The sequence below is a fragment of the Lepisosteus platostomus genome, chromosome 10, assembly GCF_059453375.1.
Source record: "Lepisosteus platostomus isolate fLepPlt1 chromosome 10, fLepPlt1.hap1, whole genome shotgun sequence".
NCBI classification, from domain to species: domain Eukaryota; kingdom Metazoa; phylum Chordata; class Actinopteri; order Semionotiformes; family Lepisosteidae; genus Lepisosteus; species Lepisosteus platostomus.
The window spans coordinates 54,557,798-54,581,258 of record NC_142620.1 but is presented as its reverse complement, the minus strand read 5'-3'; the positions used below and the strand labels follow the sequence as shown (position 1 = coordinate 54,581,258).

The window sequence follows — 23,461 nt, the reverse complement described above, 5'->3', positions numbered from 1 at the left end:
TGTGCAGAGTTCTGAAGTTTGTCAGCTGTTTCCCTACAGTCGGTTCTGTGGCAGGAGGGTTAATAACTTTCAAGTATTTATTTCATACAATTTGTCAAAGGAAACAAGGCTGGGGGGCAGGAGGGAGAACTGGGATAGAGACTTGTTCTGTGCAGATGGGAAAGAGACAAAAGGAAAATAACTTTTTCTCTCCCTCTCTGCTCCCTCGCTCCCGCTTCACCTTAATTTTTGGATTCCTAGTTCCCAAAAAGAACTGGAAATGTCTTTTTAACAAGACCCTGTTTTGTTATTATAATAACCCCGAACACCACTCACTCACTCACGATCTCTCCCCCTCTCTCTCCCTCTCCCCCTGTCTCTGTGTCCTCTGTGGGAGGGTCGATTAGGTGGGGGGGTAACAGGGAGGCCCCTTTTCCGTGACCCAGAGAGTCAATGATACATAAGCCACATGACCGACTGGGCTTCTTATTCAAGGCAAACAGCTCACATACAAAAACCTGCTGCAGGCTGCTGCTCCACACATTCACAGCTCTGCTGAACTTGGCACCAGCAGCCTTTCTCTAACAGAAACACACCTCCTCAGGAGAGCTCAGACTGAGACGTGCCTTCAGTCTCGGCGTGGCGCTGTCAGGCTTGCACACAGATATATAAATACATTACAAATACATATATAGATAGAGGTCTGGACGAGTGTTCACACACACACACACTCATACATATTCGCACACACAGTCTCCCCTCAGGAGAGAACACTCCCTCTCCCTCTCTCTCTCTCTCACACACACACACGCGCACACACGCACACGCGCGCACGCTGCACTATATCAGCTACTGACTAACGGAGTGCCAGAGGGAAGTGCAGAAATGAATGTGAAGATCCTGACACTGGTGATTGTGCTGTTGGTGTCTCTGCTGTGCTCTGCCAGTGCCGGTAAGTCAGGGAGCTCTGGATGTTGCGTTCAGGCTCTCTAGAATTCTTTCTCTCCTCCTGACAGCACAGGCTCAGCCAGGCATCTGTAGTTAATCCACTACATAACCGGTTAGTCCTCAGTGTTTCGAACCCTGAGAGTATTAGCACCTGGTCAAGGGCTGTACTGCAGTGCAGTGGTTCTCTAGTTTCTGTTGTTGTGGCTTGTTTGTTTTATTTGATCAACTTGAATGGGCATCGATTGCTTTGTGATTATAACTTGCTTATCTCACAGATAAAATGCTTCTGTTCAGACTGAGAGGTTTAATCTCTGCATGGGGCTGCTCCTCTGTTGGCAATACACTGACATTAATAGAACAAAATTGCTCTGAGTACCTCCAAGCTTGTCAGAGAACATGTAGGTATTATTTATGTGTATTTATATATAATGAGCATGTTATATACATTTATGTGTGTGTATATTGACATTTTATAAAATCACACCCTAGTATTCAATTGCCACTCTGGTGCCAAAGAAGTCTTTCTGGGTGGACATGTTTTTATTTGCATATGAGCAGAAGGCTGAATGTTTTCCATTATGAGTAGAAGCTGACTTTTAAACCATGGTGAATGAAATTGTACGGCTTTGTCACACAGAGAAGCACAGTATGGTGTCACTGCAGATCAGATGGACCACGATCGCGGTTAAGGTTGACTCATGTAATACACACATGCACTCACACACAAAGGTGCGAATGTAAATCATAAAATTGCATTCAGTGAGAGTCATGCACCAGGCTGGGGGCACTTTCTTGATTTGCAAAAGCTGTTGCACTGACATGCAGGAGTGCATTTTAGGAAATCAGATGGTTTGGAAGGAAACAGTTTGCTGAAGCAAGATCCAGGCTGTGAGAGCAAAGCACAGTAACAGTTTAGTGTAAAAATGAGCAAGGGAGATACGGTAAATTCCTAGATTATTGCCAGTAATGACACCCTTGTACTAATGGGCAGTGAGTGGTATGTGTGGGTACACATGCATTTTAGGCATCGCTTCAAGAAATATTTATCCATGCTTGCACGCATGCATTATACCCACACAATACCATTTCTATTTTTACATGACTCAATGGGAAATGACCAGCCTACATTAAGGTGTCATTTTACATGCCCTAGGGTGGCACCATTAGGCACAGAACACTACAGGATGTTAGACAGAGGCGGGAGAAGTGCAGTTTAGTGCAAAGCAGGAATATGTTGCTTGTTGCAGGTTGAGCTTCCGTTCCTCTGTGCCAGTGCATGCCACTTGCAATGTTAACTCCATTGAAAGAATACTGAGCGTCACTGAAGCTTACATCTGTCTGTGCTAAACATGCATCTGATGTCTGCTGTCGAGGGAAGGTGTTAAGAGAGGCTCGGCGTGTAGGCAGTGGGTGTGAAGTCTTTCATCTTTAGATCAATGCTCTGAGTTCATTCCTAGTTTGCTAGAAATTTCAAGCTATTTCAGTCATTTGTGTGAGCGGCTTCATGATTTTGATGGTTTTAGTCCTCTTGCTACTGAAGACACTGAGCCACTAATGCAACAGGCTGTAGCAGTCGGGCTCAGTGTACCCTGCGACAGGAGAGGGTGCTGAAGGGATCTGTGCAGAATAAGTAGTGCCAGAAAAGAATGAAGCACTCGTGCCTTTGTGCTTCTTCCTGATTCTTCTGGCCTTTAAGCAATGGGCTCTGTGTGTGAAGGTCTGTTTAAATTACCTGTGCTTGGTAACTGAGCAGACAGTCTCCAAGGTGTGCTGTATGGGCTTGTGCCTCATTGATCCCCTATCGATCAGCTACATCTGAGGCTGGACTGAAATGCCAGTGGGAATAGTAGCGTCCAGCCTGCCCCTGACTGATACTGTACCTAGGGCACCTCTGCTTCCTCTCTTCTGTCACTTTGCACTGAAACAGCATAAATCCCTCAACACGCAATGAGCAGAAAGGGTCAGAACAGAGAAACAGAAAAGCCTGAAAGATCTAATTTTAGCTGTCTGGGTGACTTTCTATGTGCAGCCCCCATTAAACAGGTGAGTTATCTAAAGCGAAGATTACTCACCTGTTTAATGGCTAGACCCTGGCTAGAGTTCGTGAAAGCTTGTGCGTGCAAAGGGCCAATTTCATGCAAGCTGTCAACGTTGCTTTTATTTTGTATTAAACTTTGATGTATTGTTGCGTAGGGTCTCACACCAGCATGGATGTTTCAGACACACTGCCATACGTTCTGGGTCAAGAAGAGCCACAGGCAGGCCGGCACAATAAATACGGGCCTCGTTAAGGAAGCTGCAGGCAGGCAATGTTTCTTTTCAAAGATCACTGGGATATTTTGTTAATCCACATCAATGGACCTTTCTTAGAAGTACACAGAAGCTATTAAGTCATGATTCCAGCACGTTGAGTGCACTTGCTTAACGGGAAGAAAGTCTGTGGGTCTACAATCAAGATCATAGGGGTCATAAAAAGAACCCAAAAAAAAATCAGGCCTCTCTTGTAATATATTGTAATAACAGGATGATAGACAAAAGCCGTGCAGAAGGCCTGTGCAGCTATTACAGGACAATGTGGAATCAGTTGGCAGGTCTTTTGAGGCTTACTGCTTGTTGGCAGACGGCAGCAGAAACTCTCTATCACGAGGTCACAGGTTCAGATCTATTTTATGAATAACCTGGATTGGCTCCATCCTGCAGAAGCAGAGAGAGAGAGCAGGCCGCCTGCAGCCAGGGTGGCCACAGCAGTTCAGCTTTGTCTTCCTCAAGCCCCAATTGACAGAACAGCACTCTTCAAGCACCTTCGGCCTGGATGGCAAATTGATTGCTTCTATCCTCTCTTAACTGCATCCCACACTAGCCGTCCCGTTCGTGAGCTGTTGAGAGGATTGGTTGTGGTTGCAGTCAGGGACCCCAGCGAACACCTTCATCCTGGCTGAAGTGTTTGTAAAGCACCTAGACAATGAAGGCCAGGTAATCACTCCCAGGCCTTCTTCGGCGATGCAAATAAGACTACCATTGGAGGCTGATCCATTCTGGGGCTTGAGGGTGGCAGGCTGTTACTTTACCGGGCACAGATGAAGCAGTCAATGTATAATTCAGTGCCTCCCCTCTACATGAGCCACATGTTGTAGTGCCCACCGCAGGTACCAGGCAGTTTTCCTAATGATGACCAGAGATACAGAGATATTCAGTTTAAAAGAAAAGACTATTTAATGTTGAAAAGAAGTCTTTCTTCAGCTGTGTAGAAGGAAATGCAAACCCAATGTTAAGATTTTCTTCCTGGTATCTAGATGAATATTCATAAATATTCATTAAAGGTCTAAAAGCGAGTTTGGTTCTCTGTTTACCTCTGAGGGTGGCTCTACCTTGCAGATTCCAGCACGCGTGCCTGCAGAGAGCCTGCACGCAATTTAAGGACCTCAAATAAATAAATCAGAAAAAGCCGAGCTCTGGCTTTGGTCTTAAGTTTAGTGCAAAGAGAGAGAGTGCCAGCGGGGGGTCTGGGTTTGTACAGGTGCCGCGGGCTTTCAGGAGTGAAGGAGCAGGCGGGCATTGAAATATTAAAAAGCCTGTAAAACCTCACAGCTGGTGGTCTCTCTGCCTCTTCCAAATTTGCAGGTGGATGAAAGGCACACTGTGATAATGAGAGAAAGGCCTTGCACGGCTCCAGGGAGCGAGCCTCAGTCAGGCCTGCTGCAGCTCCCTCTCGAGACCCCGTCGGGGCCTTCGCCCACCAGCACGCGAGCAAACCTTTGTTCCAACATCACAGCCCCTCCACACTCCCAGGAACCCCAATTCACGGCTTTGACGGCTTAATTAAACCCAGAAATTTCAAACAACTTACATTTCCACCAGGGCGGAATATTAAAAGATTTACAGCTCCCTTTTAAAACTGAAGTGTAGTTACAGTTGTTGCCGCCTGATATGAACAGGGTGAATTTCTTTATTAACCGCAGGGCTAACTCCTGAATGAATATTTAAGGTTGGTGAATGTGTGTGCTTTAATTAGTTTCACAGTCCATTTGAATGGAAAAAGATGTGCCTGTACATAAAAATATAGGAACAAGTAACAGGTTTATTCCCTGCTGAAAAAAAGAAGAAAGAAAACATAATGTTTCGGCCGTGGAGCCTTCTTCAGGTGTGAAGTATAAAAATACAGCCCCATGTACATGTATAAATGAGTACAAACACATTTTGGTTGTGTGATTTTAGTAGCCTGTTGCTGTTCTCTATTACTCTATTACTATTACTAAGGTTTAAATGGCATACTTAGATTGTTTATTGCAGACACTCATAAGTAATTGTGTAATTAAGTAATTTTCATTAAATGGGAGAAAAATAAATTAGTCTTTCAATTAGCGTCCACTGTTGCTAGATGTGGGATGGGCTGGGATCACGTCAGACCAGTTAATCGCATAACGAACAGTACAGGTAAGAACTAAGTCAGATTGCAGTTTTGAGATGTCCGGGAGCACTCATGTGCTGATGTAAAGGGCAGCACTCAGACACCCGTGTGGCAAGGTGTCCACATGGTGTCCACCCATGTGGTGGACACCTCGCGAGAACTGTCTCGGGTGTCATCTGTGAACGGGACGGTGAGCAGGGCGAGGCAGCCTCCTCGGTGGACTTCAAGCTGCGGGTCAAAGGTCCCCAGTCCCACTGCTGTACCTTGTGTTCCTAACCCCGCTCCCAGAAGCCTTTTGTTGTTCGTGAAACTGCAAAGCTCAACATGAGTGAATTTATTTTTTTTTAAACTCGAACGCAGACCGACGTTTTTGCTGTGCATAGGAAAATGCGATAATGAGCTCATAAAAGTTTTTGCGGTCGAGGACGTTCCGGGTGTTTCTTTAAAAATGTTTTATTCCACTCTGTACTACAGTAGCTCCATCAATTTTTGAAGCTCTGTGTTTACTGCAGGCAGCAATGAATTCCACACGCGCACCTGAAATCTTTTCTAACTGTCATCATCGACAGTAATTATGCAGAAAAGGGATTTTTTTCTGCGCGGTAACTGCGGGTTCCCAGTAGAAGTCAAGATAACGATGTACCAGCTGCCGGCCTCGCACATTTACTTACAGGGGAAAATTGGATTTTTTTTTTGTGTGGATATAATACTGTTATCTTCTTGTTGTTTTTTGTTGTTGTTTTTTTTCTAACAATTTAATGCCTACCGCCAAGCTGTTCTATTTAATTTGCATTTCCTGTTTCCCTGAAGTGTTGTATAGTAGACAGCTGTTTATGAGTCAAAAAAGAAAAGGAATTTATCAGGGAAAAGTACAGTTGCTAGCATTTACTGAAAGCCATGGAACACATCTTGGATTTATTGGGGCCATGTTCGCTAATGGAAACACAGTAGTAATGTACACCATAATGTACTAAAACAGTACAGCGTCCCAGTACCCCAAATCAAGCCTTAAACGAACTGAAGGATTTTTAATTATTTCCAACTAATACCAGGTTTTACATAAAATGGACGTTTTCTTATTACGCTTTTTCATTTTCAACCATTTGTCCCATTTTAATTGTCTGCACGCGGAGTGAGAATTGTTTATTCACACCTAGAGTGTCATTTCTGTCCTCACCTCTGCAGCCGCGTCTGATGGAAATATTAAAACATGCATGATTGCGAGCAGGAATATATTGCTTTGTCCTTTAATAACAAGCCAGCTAACCACCTGTTAACTTTTGATCCAAAAGGTCTGGCACACGCCCAGCATTTCAATGAATTTAAGAGCAGAAGCTCTGCTTCTCAGCCTAGGAGAGTTTTGCATCCCCCGAGGAGCTTGAGCATTGAGCAGTACCCAAAGGGCTGACCTCAGAATGAAATCGGGGAGCTCGTGGGGGTCTGGGTGCCACCCACTGGCGGTAACCATCACCAAACTGCCTGCTCCCCACTCCCAGCAGTCTCCTTCGGACAGCCCGTGGGTTTCAGCTGATCCGGGCGGAGGGGAGAGGTGGGAAGGGCAGTCTTCCCTTGGTAGAGTGTAGAGCATGCCCCCCGCTCCCCCAGCTTGGCGTCTCAGAAGACGGTGGCTGAGGGCTGCCCCCCCCCGGGCTGATTGGCACCACCCTATGTCTCCACTGGCAGCTCTTCTGTGCAAGGTCCTGGCTGGTTGTGCCACAGCTGCCATCCCTACACAGTCCCTGTCAGGACGGCCCCCTCCGCTCTCCAGCGCCAGGTCTGGGGAAATCGTACGTCAGGCCTATCCCCTGGCCCCGCCCAGCTCTTTCTACACCAGGATTCACCTCAGGTCACTCGAATAAGGAGGCACTTGTTGTTCTTCGCCGGATTACCACACCGTTTGCTCATCCACATCCAGCGTGGTGTCATTGTGTAATTCCGAGACACTTCAAACCAAACAATCTGACTTCATACTACGAAATACGTCAGTTGTGCTGGGTGGGCGGCACATTGGTTGCAAATATAAGCTAAAGCTACAATTACACCTCAATTATACCTTTCTGTGTCTGCTGCTCTCGGATTGCTGTGGCGTACCATAATTGAAGCAGGGCAAAGCGTACCAAAGGCCAACAGCGCGAAGGCATGGCACAGGCGTGACAGCTCATAGAGAGATGGTAAAGCGCAGAGACCAGGAGGATGCATTGCAAATGCAAAGCAAAACAAATGCATTGCGTCCTGTGTTTCACCTGAGGGTGACAGACGTCTCCGTGGGCCTGGAAAGTGTCCTCTGCAGTAGTTTGCGTTGGAGTTTGTTAGTCGCTTTGCTGTGGTTCGCTCGTTACAGAGTTGGGGGAGCGGTCGATGCACACCTGGCAGGTGAGGGGTTAAGTCCGAAATGGGGCAGTTTTGTCATTTTTCATGCACTTTCTTTTCCTTTTGCGGAGTCGTGGCGGACAAAGCCGCCCTTCTCCAGCCCGACAAGCCCGGCATTATCACAGCAGCACAATGCTGCATGTCAAGCAGGGAGCTGGGCGCTGGAATCCACTCCTCACACGCTGGGAGCAGCACGAGGAAAGGGTTAAAGCGCCCAAGACACACTCATCACGGATTCAGGGCTGGTGCACTGAAATTTGTAAACTGGGAAACCTGATTCATTCCAGCTGACAATGTCATTCTTTTTATTCCTAACTGAGCGCCTTTCACTGTCGCTGCCATGGAAACGTGGTTTGAAAGTCCACAAGAGATTGGTACCAGTTTCTGCCAAGAACCTGAGTTACTGGTAGGCAAGCGATAAGCAGCGTTGCCTTCAGAAGGCAGAATCTTTCAGAATGGATTTTATTTTAATTATTATTTCCCCGTTTGCGGTTCAGGGATGTGTAACGACCTCTCTCTTCACGCATCAGGTACGCGCCAGGCGAACTCAGCGGCAGCCTGTTTCTCACAGATGGGCTGCTTAGTGCTAGGCATGGCTTTCTTGTACTCATCAGAAACCGCAGGCTGCAGAAAAGGGCTAGAAAGGGATTATATCTTCTCTTAACCCTTTCAGGAAACTTCCTGTCGAAAAGCAAGACATTTAAAGACATTAAAATACTTTGCAGCTCCGACTCGACCACTGTGGTGGGCCAACCAGTGCCCACCTCAAGTGATCTTCCAAGGTAACACTGAGTTAAGAACATGACCTGAAGATAATTCACAGACTGGTAGCATTTACTCTAATAGTAACACCGAAGTCTTTAGGATGCACATCCTGTATGTAACATAGACGCATCGCAGTTGTCATTTTTGTCTTCTCTCTGCTGGGAAATTCATGATCTTTCCCGTGGTATTCTGCTCTGTGTCCGTTCTGGAGAGCACTGATGAGTGATGTGTCTGTTGGGTATGCTCTGTTGAAGAGCCCGCTAAGATGGACAATGAAAGACCTCCTGCTCACATTTAATCTCCATGAATTTACAACATGCCCAGATCTTCTCATTCAAAAGCTGAATAACAAATCCCTCTGGCGAGGAACAGGAGGCTGGGTGTACCTGGACAAACACACACAGCTGCACTGATGGTCAGACACCTTCCACACTCCTCTCGCCTCCTGCCTCCCACAGCAGAGCAGGGGCTGGGGTCTGAGCAGAGGCCTTCCAGCTCCAGTCAGTAAGACCGGCACTGAGACCTCTCTGTTGGTGCTATAGAAATACAGCAGTTCAGATACAGTTTACCTCTGCTAGTATAAACGTCTGTGACAGCAGCCAGAGTGGACCGTTGGCATAATTTAGGTCAGAGGCCACTAGAGAGTAAGCAGATTCATCAATCTCAGGAAATTAGGGAAACATTCAATCGCCAGATTCTCCTGCTGGGCTGCACAGTTTGTGGAAAATGAGTGCAGTGGATATTTCATAAAGACTCTTAAGACAGAAGCCAGAATTCCAGTGAAATTTTCTTCCAGCTCTGCATGTTTATCAACCCGTGAATTTCAATTTGTTGGTTCAAGTACAGATATAGCCTTCCTGTCTGGGAAGGTATTTTCATCAGTGGGTAATATGTGTACTTATGAAGCTGTTCAGTGTAAGTACTGTATATATTTATCTAGTGAATCTATGTATCTTGTGAATCTTTACTGAACTTTAAAAATGACAACATTTCTTTCTGCAAAGTCAGGACCACATGTCACCAGATAACAATAAAAGAGTAAAAACAGAAACAACTCTTAGCAGCTGGGCTTTGCCATTTCAAGGATTTAAATGGCTCAGAATGGGATCTGGATCAGTGGTAGCCAAGATCAAATGGACCTAGATCAGTTAAATGCCTCCTCATTCTGCCTCTGTTACTTCTCAAAAACAAATTTTAGGCTCATTACAACATCCCTTCACCTTTGACTCTGGGCACTTAGCTGTTGCCAAGATCAATTATCAGGCAGACAATGCCCTCTGAGTGGGATGGCAAGGCTGTGTCTAGTGCTGTCAGCGCTCAGAGCTGCAGATCTGGCTGTGTGTGGCAGAACAGGCAGCAGCCAGGCCTCGCTCGCCATGGTTACTGCAGCCCTGGGTTCCAATCCAATGTGCTCATTTCCATGCAATGGCAGCTGCTTGTTTACCCATCAGAGAGCTTTGAAGTTGCTTATTTTCTCCCTCACAGAGGGGAGATGATAATGGGTAATGGGCTCAGAAGCATAACAGGCTCCAGAGAGCCTACAAGCTCAGCAAAAACTGTACGGACCCCTGCAGACACGCCTTTTATCAGCAATGCAACAAGGATTGAGCAAAGCAAAACAAAATAATAATATCGGTTAGAGGCTGAATAGAAATATTCCGGTAAGAGGCTTAGGGAACACTGTTTTATGAACAGGAGAAATACCCAAGGAGCATCTTATTTCAATGAACATATTAATATTTTCAGTGCATTTTCTAGGTAGACCCAATCTAAACTTGCATTTAGCCAATGATAGGCATGATGTGACACACAACCAGATATCCTAGACTCTTTTGCACTAGCTGCTACCCACAACAAACTCACACCTTAACGCTACACTGCACCTGAGTGCCGTCCTTTGCTTACATTGTCAGATTGTAACACGTAAGGTGCCGCCAAGCTGGCAGAGCACTACAGCTTCAGTCCATTATGCCCTTCTGTGGGATGCAGTGCCACTGCTCGAGCTTGCCACACAGTTGAGAAGAACTTCTGCTCATGGTGTCCATCAGCCTCCACTCCCAGCTCTCTCCGCTAACAGACCAAGCTGCAGGCAAGTTACACATGTAAACTTCACTCACTGAGGGCTAGTTTGTCATTTATAGAAGCCTGCTGTCAGACAGGTGATGTCAGTAGGACAAACGAAAGAGGAAAGATAAAGGAGAGTGCCTGAGGAGTGTGGAGGAGCAGGAGCAGGAAATGAAACAGGAGCCACTGGCCATTTGTCTTTGGTTTGGAAAGAGTCCAACCGGCAACGCAAGGCTTCCTTCTTCAGACTACCAACCGGCATCGATGCATTCCTGAAATTCCCGTTTTATTAAGCTTTAATCTGGGAATTACATACTGGAGAATGAGTGGCGTTTTGTTTGAAGGCAAAATACTAGGAGTATTCTCACTGAGACGATCAGTTGTTAACTGCGGGTATCATGAGACATCTCTCTGGTCAAACAGCCCCATTTTGCACTTAATTTCTTCTAAGTGTAATTCTGAAGCTCGGAAAGATGAAGATCGCTTCAACTTCAAACTCGGCTACCTTACTGTGTGTAGTAAAAAAATACATATATTCCAAATATATTCCGGTGCGCTCGGCAAATTGAAATCAGAGCTGATGTGCTCACCTCCTTCAGCTTCAATTTCAGGAGACACTACGTCCTGATGGCCAAGTCTAGTTTTGAGCTAAAGCCACTCATTAGTAAAGATTCACAGCTCCAGGCACCTACTATTCTGGGTTTAACTGGGCTGAATCTGCTTTTGGTCTTGGCCTGGGGCTCTGCACCGTTCTCTGTTGACCTAGCTCCTGTATCTTCAGCAGGTGAGGTCTGCCACACTACTCTTACTCCTAGAAAAGACCAAACCCATGTGCCTGAACCAAAGTTCCCTCCAGGCGGCACGTTAATTCCTTACTGACTTATCTTCCTTTGACAGAATTATTTTTAGAAGTTTTCATTAATTTTTTTCCCTTCCTGTGGCCTGGCTGCCGTAGATTCTTCAAAAAGCTGTGTTTTTTGCTCTGCGCTGAACAGTGAGCGGTCCCAGGCCTGACAGCTCTGTAAACTAGGAGTGCCTGAGCTGCCTCATTAAAAAAGGCCTGACAGAGCTCAGCAGAAGTGCCTCTCGATACGCTTTCCTGCCTTCTGCGAAAGCGTAGTTCCAGGTGTGGCATAATCAGAGCGTTTCTCACTCTATCCGGGTAAAACGTAACTTCTCAAATATTGTGACACACGTGACTATGCATGTTGAAGAGCAATTAAATTGTGGATGAGACAGTGCACCAAGCGTTGTATTCAACAGGCAGGATAGGAGACATTTGGCTCAATTGCAGGATATCCTCAAATGTCTCTAGAGTTGCCCCAGCAATAGCGAGTGTCTCGGGGAAATCTCCCACAGGGGCCCCAGAGAATAGGCAGTAATTCTTCCTGCTGATTAACACACTCAGGGCCTCCGACACATTAAGCCCTCAAGATAAAAAAGGCACAAGCTAAAAGCAGTCAGAAAGTGTAAACTGTCATTGCTCTTTCTGTATGTGCTATCATAACATGAGGATAAGATGAGGATTAGGTGCCTGTAAAAAAGATCTTGTTTTTGTTCTGAGATGGTAATAAATGTCCTGTAGCCATTTGTATGTATAAATGAATTATCTCCACTATTTAAAAAATAATGTCAGGAGTCCTTTCCTCCTTAAAAAGAGATTAAAATGAAAATGTACTGTATCTACTCATACACTAGCAATTTAAAGCCAGAAAATGGTTAGCAGTTGCATGAATGGTTGAAGATATGCAGACAGAGCAAGCATGAATGGATTTATAGATCTCTAATCCTTTTACAGACAGAGTACTTGTTCTAAAGCTGCATATGCAATGTTGTAAGTAATACATGTGTTTAATAAGAATCGCTTAGAGAAAGTTTACTTGTTAACTGCCTGGACTGGAAAGTAAAAGGAGAGCAGCTCCAACATATCTAACCAGACAGCTCAGCAGATCTACCATCGATTGACAGCAGATGGAATTTGCAAACAGTTCCAATAAGACTAATTAACTGGAGTCTCTGTTCTTTTTATATCATGCACAAAGTCAGTCTTGGAATGGAAGCAGTCAGACACAAGCAATGAATCTTGCCAACGAGGAAACTTGCAGCATATTTAATTTTAACCCATTTAAATCTGAATTACTGTTGAGACAAAAGTCTTAAATTGTTTTTTTTCTATAAAATGTACAGCATTTTATCTATTGGAGTTACAGGATTCGTACTTAAGAAAGTGTTAATGACAGAAAATCTATTGATGTCAGATTGTGCTTCATTTCAAGGACGGATAGTCAATTCAATTACTAAAAGTAGCAGTCGGTGGCAGCCATTTCCTTTAGGACCTCCAGCTTTTCCTCAGAACGAGTGGGAATTTCTGGACACAATGTGAGTGATGTCATTCTGGTTGTTGACAGGAAAGCGCAAATGGCATCTTCCGTCTTTCCAAGACAGCCGCTCGGCTTGCTCTTGAAGATGCCCCGTTGAGGAGAGAACGTGCTCCCGGACTGGGTGTGGGGAGGGGGGGGGGCTGGAAGGCGAGAGATGAGGGGATCCCAACACGTATGAACTACAGAAGAAGGGGAGCTTCCTGAGCACGCAGGAAGAGAGGGAGAGGAACTGTAGAACACTACCATTCAACCTGAGAGTTATATACTGGAGGTGCCATTTACAGTACAAGCAATATATGTCAGATACTGCAGAAAAATACTTCAGGGCTCAAACAAGTAAGAAAATGTGAAAACATCTCATAAATAAGTTATCAATCAATACATTCCTGAGCAGACAAAAAAAGAAGTCACGATTAGCCCTGCTCCTGGTAAGACACATGTATAATTAATATCAGGCTACAATGAGCTGCAGCTGAGCAATCATTCTCAGGCTGGGCTTTGGGAATTTTCCACTGTAAAGCACAGCAGCCCTGAGAAAGATATATATAGTGTATACACACTCACAGGAACAGTGTGGCTTCAATCATTTCCGAGCGACAGACCAGTCCAGGCTGAGCTGTGCCAGATTGCTGAATGTAAAGGGATCTATGGAAAACTGTTGTTCAGCGTTCTGTAGCAAATGAATGATTTTCTGATAAAGAACAAGCAGTAGGGGGAACAGCCTATCTATGGTATGTATGTACTGTACATACTGACAGTCCAGCTGTGGCCTGGAGGCTCTGTGTTCTCCACAGTCTCCCGTCCACTCCTCCTAGAGCATAAGATCAGCCTTGTTGAGAGATGACTGTTAACATCTGCACGCAAGCACGCACACACACAGAGCTGCTGGGCACGTGGTGCGAAGGCCGGAGAGAGTCTCTTTTCCCCGTGTGCCCACACAGTTTAAACAAAGAGCTCCCTGCGCTTCAGAGTGGCAGGACTGAGCCACGGCGCTGGTCTGTCAGACACCGGTGGTCTGTAGCTGGCAGCTCTCCTTGGTTCTGTGAGAAAGAGGAAGCGCTCATCTGTTCTACACCGGCTCAGCTCCGATCAGCTCAGGGTACGCGCGGGATAGACCCTGTATTGGCCCACGCACACACACGCACGCACACACGCACGCCCAGACCAACGCCTCCCCTCTGGTCTCTGCAGGGCCGTTGGCCTCCACGGAGCAGAGCAAGGACATGGAGGAAGGAGGAAGCGTGAGGAAGCTTGTCCAGCACAGCGCCGCGCGGGGCGGCCAGAGCCACAGGCCGGCCGGGTGGAAGAGGAGACGCCCCCGACCCCGCCTCTCTCACAAGGGGCCCATGCCATTCTAGAGCAGGTGAGTCTGGTTTGGCGCCCCCTAGGGGGCTGGGTGTAGGACGTCTTACACTACGTCCTCCCCCTGCTTTTCCAACATGCTCTCCCAAGGGGTGTCAAGTGTAAACAAGTGGAAGCCATCATCTGGAAGAAAGGGAAACAGCCCTGCAATTTAAACCTTTTCTTATTGTGGATATTTTTCTATTTCATGCAGCCCCACAATATTGCCTTTTTGTGCTTTATATGGATTTGAAGCTTTCTGTAAGAACGTTTTCTTAATGAGTCTTTTTATTTGGCTTCCATATTCTGATAACAGAGTAGACTTTAGCAGGTTTACCGAAAAAGTATGCTTTAGAACACAAATATTATAATTAATCTTTATTTTATAAAACACCTCAATGATCTCAAAGCACTGTGCACTGTACCTAGGCTCTGTCACCTACAGTTCAACACAAGCCATACAGAAATGTGCACTGAATACCTTGTTTGCTTTCATTTTCCTTGAATATATATAGAATATACTTGAACTTATAGTGAAGTTACAATCTATAGTGTCTTTCCCTTGTCTGAAACTGAAATGTGCAGAAGGCAAACTGCCCACTACAATGTACAGTCCAGAACAGCTTATCTGCCTCTTACACCAGATCCCTACCATGTTATTCTGGGACTGAGGGAGGTAGGGGTGATGAGGTTATGGAAAGGTAATTGTTAACCAATTATATTTATAAATTAATCGTGTGTCATTGTGTCATATTGCTGTCCTATGACAGAGAGTATTTGTGAGAGGGCTGCTCTCTGAGCAGTTACAGCACAACAGAAACACTGGCAAGGAAAAGGAAAACACAGTCAATGTTTTCTTTTCAAAGTTCATGTATCAACCAGCCAGCAAAACATTACTCCGACCATGTCTAAACAGCACCTACAGGTAACAGTCTTCCTGAGCAAGGCTCATGTGTCCAGGCAGGAAAACAGTCAGCACAGCCAAAGTTAGATTATTTTTGGCAGCAAGAGCCCCATATCTTTATATCATTACTGGACTTCAGCCTGACCTTTCCCATTTCTCCAATAACTTCTCGAGTTTTATTAACAAAAGAGAAAACTCAAATTACTGGTGGTTTGGATTGTACAACTTAGAAATCATACCTACCAGCCAGGGCTCAACTCCCCCTTTCTAAAATAAATAATTTAATGAAAGCCATTTCCTTGAAAGACTACATTGGGGGGGTTAAGTTTAATCTTAATAGACCTCTAGGTCAGCTTTAAAATTTAAGAATATTTGATTTTGCAGGAAAACAGCTGTGTGAGCCATGTCTTCCAAATAATAATTTATATATATATATTATTTTAGTTGTACTTTGTATTTATGGAACAAGTAATAGGTTTATTCCATGCTGAAAAAAAGAAGAAAGAGAACACAACGTTTCGGCCGTGGAGCCTTCTTCAGGTGTGAGCCTTTGTATTTATGTTGAGTTTGAACATTTTGTAGTCATCAGTCGAGGAGCAAGGGGGGAAAGTCACACAACCTTTTAAGCAGCAGTGCGCCTGGGTGAAATGAGAGAACTTTAGAAAGCGGACAGGCCACTCGACAACCCGTGTGTTTTGCTGTACACAGTGATTCTGTCTCTAAAATATCTCGGTCTCCTCAGAATGTCATGAGAAACCTTCCCTACGCACGAACGTTGTGCTCGACGCTTCTCATTCGAAGCTACTACGAGGGTCCAGATAATACGGTGCCTTTCAAATGACCTTATTTACTCCCTTCCAAGTTTCAGAAACCTCAGACCTTGTACGCAAATCAGCGCACCTACAGTACGTTTCTGAAAGCATGAAGCGCAGTAACAGTAAATCTGCACCTAAAAATTTTCAGTCCTTACTCCCCGGTAATTCCTCGGAATAGACGCGAACGATAGTTTTCGAGCGTGTTCTCTGGCGGGGGAAAACAACCTGCATGCCAGCAATACCGAGAACTTCTGTGTCAGAGCAGACTCGTCCAGCTGTCTTACTGCAGCCCGGGACCCTACAGCAGTACGCAGTAACCTCACAGGACATGCCAAAACACACACTGCGCAAACCTGCGGAGCTCCACCATAAATTAACCCTGAAGGGAAAGCCGTGTTGTAAACGTTCGAGGTGTTGTTGGTTAATGACGGGGTTAATAGGATTGCAGAGGCAGGGCATGAAAGAGGCAGTGGGTGAGCCGCCTTTTTCTTTATTTTTTTTTTAAAACGTTTTTCAGTCATGCTCCTGTTTATTTCTGGGAATTAAGCTTATAACTGGTGTGCTTTAAAATTCTGCACTTCGAAAAGTACAGACAGGAAGACATCTAGGAAGCGCAGGTTGAAAATAGGACATTGTTCGCCTTACCAGTTTCAGTGCGCTTTAAAAATGGCAAAAGGCGACCATTTTTTTCCAGATAGGGTGGTGAATCCTATTTGAAACGAAGGAGCATCATGCGCACAAAAGCTATGCACGGAATGGTTCTGATTCGCTCAATGCAGGCGCAAGAAATTATTTTATCTTTTTTTTAGTACACTTCATTGGTACGATCTGTCTATAGTGCTTAGTCAGAAAACAGTTTTTGAATTAAGGATTAAAAACAGACCAATGGCAGCATTAAGAAAACTAGAATACTGAAAATAACATTCCTAAACATTTGCTAAACATTTGCTAAACAGTGCAAAAGGCAACCAATTCAACGACAGGTTGTTCTTGTTGCACCTCCTAAACAGGGGAATTTTTACAGAAAGAAAAATATTATATATTTAACCACAGGCATCAATACCACACCCCTCCAAGAGTTTAATACATGAAATGTATGTATAAACTGCTCAGCAATGTTTAAAATTTGAATGTTTTGGGGGGATAGATAATATATTATTTTCATAAGTCCAGGCATTGTCTTCATATCATCTTCACACAGTTGAAGTTTTAATGTGTGAAATCTGTAACAGTCCAGCTTTCACAGACAGATCATTTGTGTCTGTTCCTTCCACTATAAAAAATCACTGTGGAAAACTCTGCTGATCAGGCCTGTCCTACAGTCTGTCCCTCCTGAATGAGTCCCATCTACATGAAAACTGTAAGACTTGTAGTCCATCATGCTAAGAACCAGGCTGAGACCTGTCTCGTACTGGGGGAATTAATGTTTCAGCAGGCAGGACTGCCAACAGCAGGACCACACTGCTCACGCCCTGATCCAGGGAGCACTTTCACTTGCCAGTTTTTGTTTTGCTTCTTCTCATTCTTCTCATGGGGGAGCCTGTCTTTGGAAACAGTGGGAGTCAGGTATTGTTCCACCCAAGAGGGAATGATCCTAGATCAAACTCAATGGGAGCTGGAGAAAAAGGCTCCATTGTGCCTGTCTGTGTTGCCAGTCAGAATTGGACCCTGGCTCCCATTAACAAGTGTGTGGGGAGGAGAAGCTCCCCCCCCAAAAAAAAAAAACACACACTCCCCCTGCCCCCAGCACTGTTGCCGATGGAGACGAGGCCTTGAGTACCTCAGCTCCCGCTGCCTGAACAAAGAGGCTGGGGGCCGAGTTCAGGCATGCTTGCCGGTTTTACAGCTGAAAGGAAAAATTAATAAAGTAATGAAAACCCTGATCGTTTTCATTCAGGGTTCAGCTGAACCAGTTGTACCTTCATGCCATAGGGTTTAGTAAATGTCTAAGGTCCAAGCATTAGAGATTTCCACAGGCAAAACCCACAGGAGAGAGGGTGAACTAGCAGGTGCCTCAATCCTGACTTTTAGAAACTCCTGTGTCATAACAGAGCACATGTTCCCGAGGTGAGAGTCTTTTCAGCCAAGCTGAACTCCTGCCAGGGTGTGACAAAAGAAAACAAATAACGAAAAGGCAGGAAACCTGATTTGAATCGGAAGAAGCATTCACAAAAAATAAACTTCAGAAATAATGAAACACTTAAATCCTGTTTCTAATTTGGCCACAGCAGCAGTTTAACTTAATGCCCAAGAATGGACCTTAGTCAGCACAGAGCACTGTGGTCCCACTCTGAGTCCCTCAGAGGTGCAGCAGGATTAGGTGAGAAATATTGCCTTTCACACAGGGACTCAGCCATAGATAAGGCTTCTGGGGGGATTATATTTGATTAGGGAAACAGTGCTGGAAATATATTTTTCCGAGCTCAGGAGATTTTTCGAGCAATGAGATAGGGGCGGCAGCAGGACAGCACAGGATGAAGAAGTATAAACTGCAGTTTAGAGACTCATACCTGGCCATGTGACTCCCAGAGTGATCTCAGACATTGCCTTGAGCATGTTGATTGGATGCCACTAGTGAGAAAAGTTAGAAAATCCAAACATTTGAGCATGCTTTATTACATATAGAATGGGCCAGTCTAGCTTTTTTCTACACAAGACATTTGTAGAAGAATGAACACTACTGAACTGACATTTGAAGTTGCTTTGCTACTCTTTCAGAAAGAAAATTAAATTATCATGGCTCATTTGCAGATGTGTGTAAATATATTTTGTCATCAGCCGCTTGGTCACTGATTTGGGCTTTGTGATAAGTACTAGAGAAGACCAGAATACTGCCTCAGTGCAATCAAAGCAGGAAGAAGCAAGATAAAAAACTAAAAGATCTGAAAGATTATTTCATTCACGAAACAGATTCCAAATGTTTCGGGTGCAGGGTACACACATTGTAAGAAACCTATCTGACTGTCTGCACTGTTTTCCTGGTCTGGTTTCAGTTTCACAATCAAAAGGCCCGCACACTCCTGAATCGTCCTTGTGCCTCTCAGTCAGGCTCTGCCCTGTTTCCCCAAGCACTTTTGAGAATGAACTCCTATTGCATGGAAGGCATGATATCCTGTAAAGGCTTCTGAAGGAGCTGCTCTTGAGGCTTACAACAAGTACAGGCCGGCTTGGCACCTCTGCAATTCAATTAACATCACAATTTATGGGGGACTGCCTCGGCTTACACCTCTTGTCTTCTCCCTTTTCTTGCAGGCACTGCCGAGAACGCCCTTCCCCCAGATTCTGATCGCTCTTCCTCTGCACTGGGGGGCCTTGCAGTGGGGGCCTGGGCTAGCCCAGCCCGAAGACGGGCGTCCTAAACAGCGCCTCGCGTTTTTTTTTTTCAAGCAACTCTTCGTCTGCCCAGAAGGACAAGCCAACTCCCCCCGGCTCTGCAAGGGAGAGTGTGTGTGTTGGGGGGGTTGAGGGGGAGGGGAGGGAGGGGAGTGTGGGGGGGAGGGGGGTGGAATCTGGAATCTGGAAGCTACCAGATTCTCTCTCTGTGTTTTCTCACTCGCTTCTAGAGCCCTTTCATTGCCCTCTGCCCGGAGTCACACACCCTGCATGACGTGCGGCCCACTCAGGAGCCCGGTCCAATCAGTTTTAGTCCTAAAGCGTCAGACCCTTCAGAAGGTGCGGTAGTGCCGTCCTCCAGTCCAAGGTGATTGTGGTCCTTTGTTCTGCTGCCATGTCGCTCTTCTCGGCTGTACGAGTAGGGAGGAGGGGGCTTGCGGAGAGCAGGGAGGCGATCGGTCAGTCACGAGTGTCCAGCGCTCGGTTCTCCCCAGTCCACCCAACAAGCTTCATCCCCGGTCAGGAGACTACACTGTCGGACCAGCTACTCCAACCCTTCCAGGTCTGCAGCAGGCCTCCTTTTAAGAAAGCAAAGCGAGGCTGTTGTTTATCGTAGACTGGCATGAGATGGTATTGCTAATGTTGTTGTTTTTTCCCTCAAGACTTATTTGAACCCAAATTCTGATGTTCCCAAACATTTAGTTCCAAAGTTTTGCTTTCACCAGGCTAAAACTGAAATTATACTCTCCTGCTTGTTGGCATCCTATGAAAGAATACGTGTACATGCATATTCCTTTTTTAGTACCTCTGTAAAATACTACCCTGCCAGCACCGCCAATGTAGTCATCTTACTGCCTTTTTTCTTTAATGAAGTGCCAAATGATAATTGTCTCCAAAACGCTGCCAGGTTACCTCAACGTGGAGCCTCGAAAGCTGACAAACACGATGCTAAATCGTACTATACAGAGGTCTTAGAAAACATGATAAGGAAGTCAGCTTTTTAATAAATTAGACCCCTGCACATTGTCTTACTAGCTCAGTATCCAAGTTACCTGTTCCAGCCTATCCTCGCTGCACTGTCTGCTATCTGACTGACTGGCATTAGAGTTCTTTACATTCATTGTGAAGAGATTGAAACTTTTGATTGATGGGATGCAATGCCTTTACATCATACTGGAATTTGTTTTGTTTTTCTCAGGGTGCTGTGTTAGAAGCCTACACCAGAGCTATCTCTGTTCTGTGCATTTATTTAAGTAATACTTATACTTATATATGTGTATTTATAATATTGTATATCTCTCTGCCTATATATGCACCTCTTGCTCCATGCTCACAGACTTGCTAACCACTGTAATGCCACCATGGGGATATAGTTGCCTTTTCAATGTTCAGGTCAGGCTCTGCAGAAGAGCTTTGTAGAGTTCTGGACTGCCATCATTAACCTATCAAGCGTGTATGGTCCGCTGAAGGCAATCCTACAAGTCACATCAACCTAAGTTGAATAGGATGCAGGTTAAGAAAGGATTAGCTAACCCAGAGTTTTTTCAAGCAATTTGCAGGTGAGTGGCAGGCTTTAATGTGGTAATAAAACATTAAGGAGCATTCAGATACTTCAAGCTTTTGTCTCCAATAGCTCAGTGTTCATGCTAAATCTCTATAATTCCCCAAGGTAAAGTGAGGCAGGAACCCACAACTATATTCCCCAAATAGCCTTTCAGCTATAATGATGTTACTAGAAGCTGGATTGCGAGGATTTTCTTTTTCTTATTATTTATGAAAGAATTTGGTTGGAGCTCAAACCATGCAGAATGCAATCGTTTTTTTCCTGCTCGTTTTTAATGAAAACAGAAGAGCTGTGGTCTTTCAGCAGCTCTTCCAGCCTGCAGGAACATGTCTTAATAAGATCCAGAAGTAATAACAGTGATAATGTACCCGAGCCTAGCTTACCTTGATTAAAAATGCATTAAAATTTAAGGCACGGTGAATACTAATAATCTCAGTCTGACCGTTATTCTTTCATCCCTTCTGAATGATTTAGATTTGATTTATATTGCACATAATTGAGGAGTTTCAAGGGCTGCCTTGTGTGTCTGTGTAAGATCTCCGGTGTGTCTCGGAGACGGGGTGCTGGGGGCCCATGCAGCCCAGCAACAAGAGAAGGAGTGGGAAGGGGGAGTTGGGGTGTGGGGGGTGGGGGGGGTCGGGGAGGGGGCGTCTGCACAAAGGAGGGGTGTGAAAAATGTGCGGTTCGGGGAGCCCCTGACTGTTAAGGTGCTGAATGAAGCCTGTGTCCGTGCTCCTGCTTCATGAATGTATCTCTCCATGTGCACCACCCTGAAGCGAAGGATCAGCACTTTGGCCCAAAGCCAACAAGCATGGGAGGTCAAGAACTGGTTTGAGGGAGGGGGGGTCTTTTAGCCCTCTCTGCCACCCCCTCAATATTGCTAAACCAGTGACAAATTCTCTGTCATTAAGAATTGAATGTCGCAATCTGAAACCAAATATCACAGATCCAAAGTACAATTCTTTCCAATTCACCGGTCAGTGGCACTGCTGAGAAGACACAGCAAAGAGGGCATTATTCCTCAACACTGCAGAGCTGTGCTCCCAGGGTCCCTGACTTCCCTTCAAGACTTCAGCGCACGGGCCTGTGAGGATGCACATTTCTTTTGCAATTCCATTGCACTGTTGGAAAAATAAATCAGAGGCTCCAGGCATGTAGTGGTTTTCCAGTATTTCACAACACTTTCCCCTGGTCCTTGTATAGGAATTGTACCTATTCATCAGCTGGCTGCCCAAAGGTAGATTGATGTTCCTTTCTGTCTACAGTGGGAACACTGGCTATTTGTTATGGTATTGGTCTAGAAATCTTTTTCAGCAGATTCTGCAATGGACACATTATAACTAACATGCATCCTGCATGCAGAGCGTAATCCACAGTCCTCAGAAGCGCATTTGAGTAATGGGCTTCATGGCATGAAAAGAAAAGATACACCAGCTCAAATTGAAATGGTAAACCAATACATTTTAATGGAGCCCTCCAGAGTTCCTTAATGGCCTTTTCCAGGAGAGCTCACGTCAGAGAAAACAATTCCTGTTCTCTGTTTTATTTTCATTAAATCACGAGGCCTGAGTAATGTTGTTCCTATGCACTTGCTAGCTTGTTTCTCTGATATGTTTGAAGCATTTCTAATTCAGATATTTGCTCTTATTCACCTGTGATTATGTGCATTTGGCTGGGAACGAGATGCTTAGAAGTGAAAGACTGCACGAACCCTGTTAGCATGAGTTCGGGGCAGGGAGCTGGTTGAGGGGGGGGTGAGATCTGCTGTTGAAGTATTGGCGATGGAAGAAGTGCAGAACATTGCGTCTTCATGGTCCTCCATCCCAGACACATCAACTTTGGGAAAGAAAATGATCTTTCCTGAGCCAGGAGGGGCTTTCCTGTCAGATTCCACTAATACCCTTCAGAAGGAAAAAGAGGTGTGCGCTCTGCTTTTTTTTAAAGTAAAACACAGGCTGGCGAAGAGGCCAGGGAGCTGAAATGTACTCACTGTTACTCACCTCTGCTGCTGAGTGATCAACAGGTTGAACAAGATTTGACCTCCCAAAGAATTTCTGTTACTCTGAGAATCATTTCTCCTGCAGCACATTCAAGTGTGACCCAGTGATACAGCAGATCAGCCCTCTGTCTATTTCAGTGCACACTCCTATAGCCTTTAAATGTGAATATGCCACTGCAGACGGTGAACAAGAGCTTAGGAGGAGCTTAGGAGGACCTACACCCACCTATTGTCTGACCAGTAATAGTATGTTGCAGAAGGACATCAAAGACATTGTGTATTACTCCGTTTCTTATTTTTCTTGTAATCAGGTGGTTCACATCTGTGTGTTAATATTACCTGCCTGGCCAAATGTACAGTCTCTGTTTGATGTTGAACTGGGCAAAGTGTATCAGAACTGGTTGAATACTGTGTACATATTTGAAATTTTGGTTTCTAATTTATAAAGATAAGCTTTAGCTCTTGGGAGTACCTATTTTTTTCTCTTTCATGCGTAGCTTTTGTGTTTTTATTTTCTATTTCTGTAAAGTGTGTAAATACATCTTTATGATAATAAGTAATATTAAAAAAAAATCTTATTTTAAGAAATC

General features: G+C 45.0%; 1 protein-coding gene across 1 annotated transcript; it reads left to right on the top strand.

Annotated features, from left to right (window-relative positions):
* Positions 1 to 482: 482 nt before the first annotated feature.
* apln (apelin) lies at positions 483 to 23,459 on the top strand. The gene is made up of 3 exons (XM_088597401.1): positions 483 to 931; positions 14,107 to 14,278; positions 19,228 to 23,459. The coding sequence occupies exons 1-2, from the start codon at positions 865 to 867 to the stop codon at positions 14,271 to 14,273; spliced, it is 234 nt and encodes a 77-aa protein (XP_088453527.1). The 5' UTR covers positions 483 to 864; the 3' UTR covers positions 14,274 to 14,278; positions 19,228 to 23,459.
* The last annotated feature ends 2 nt before the right edge of the window (positions 23,460 to 23,461 follow it).

Bases quoted from the DNA above. Each gene is read 5' to 3' on its own strand.
- apln (XM_088597401.1), top strand. From the start codon at position 865: ATGAATGTGAAGATCCTGACACTGGTGATTGTGCTGTTGGTGTCTCTG. The intron at 932-14,106 runs GTAAGTCAGGGA...TGGTCTCTGCAG, and splicing joins GCTGTGCTCTGCCAGTGCCG to GGCCGTTGGCCTCCACGGAG.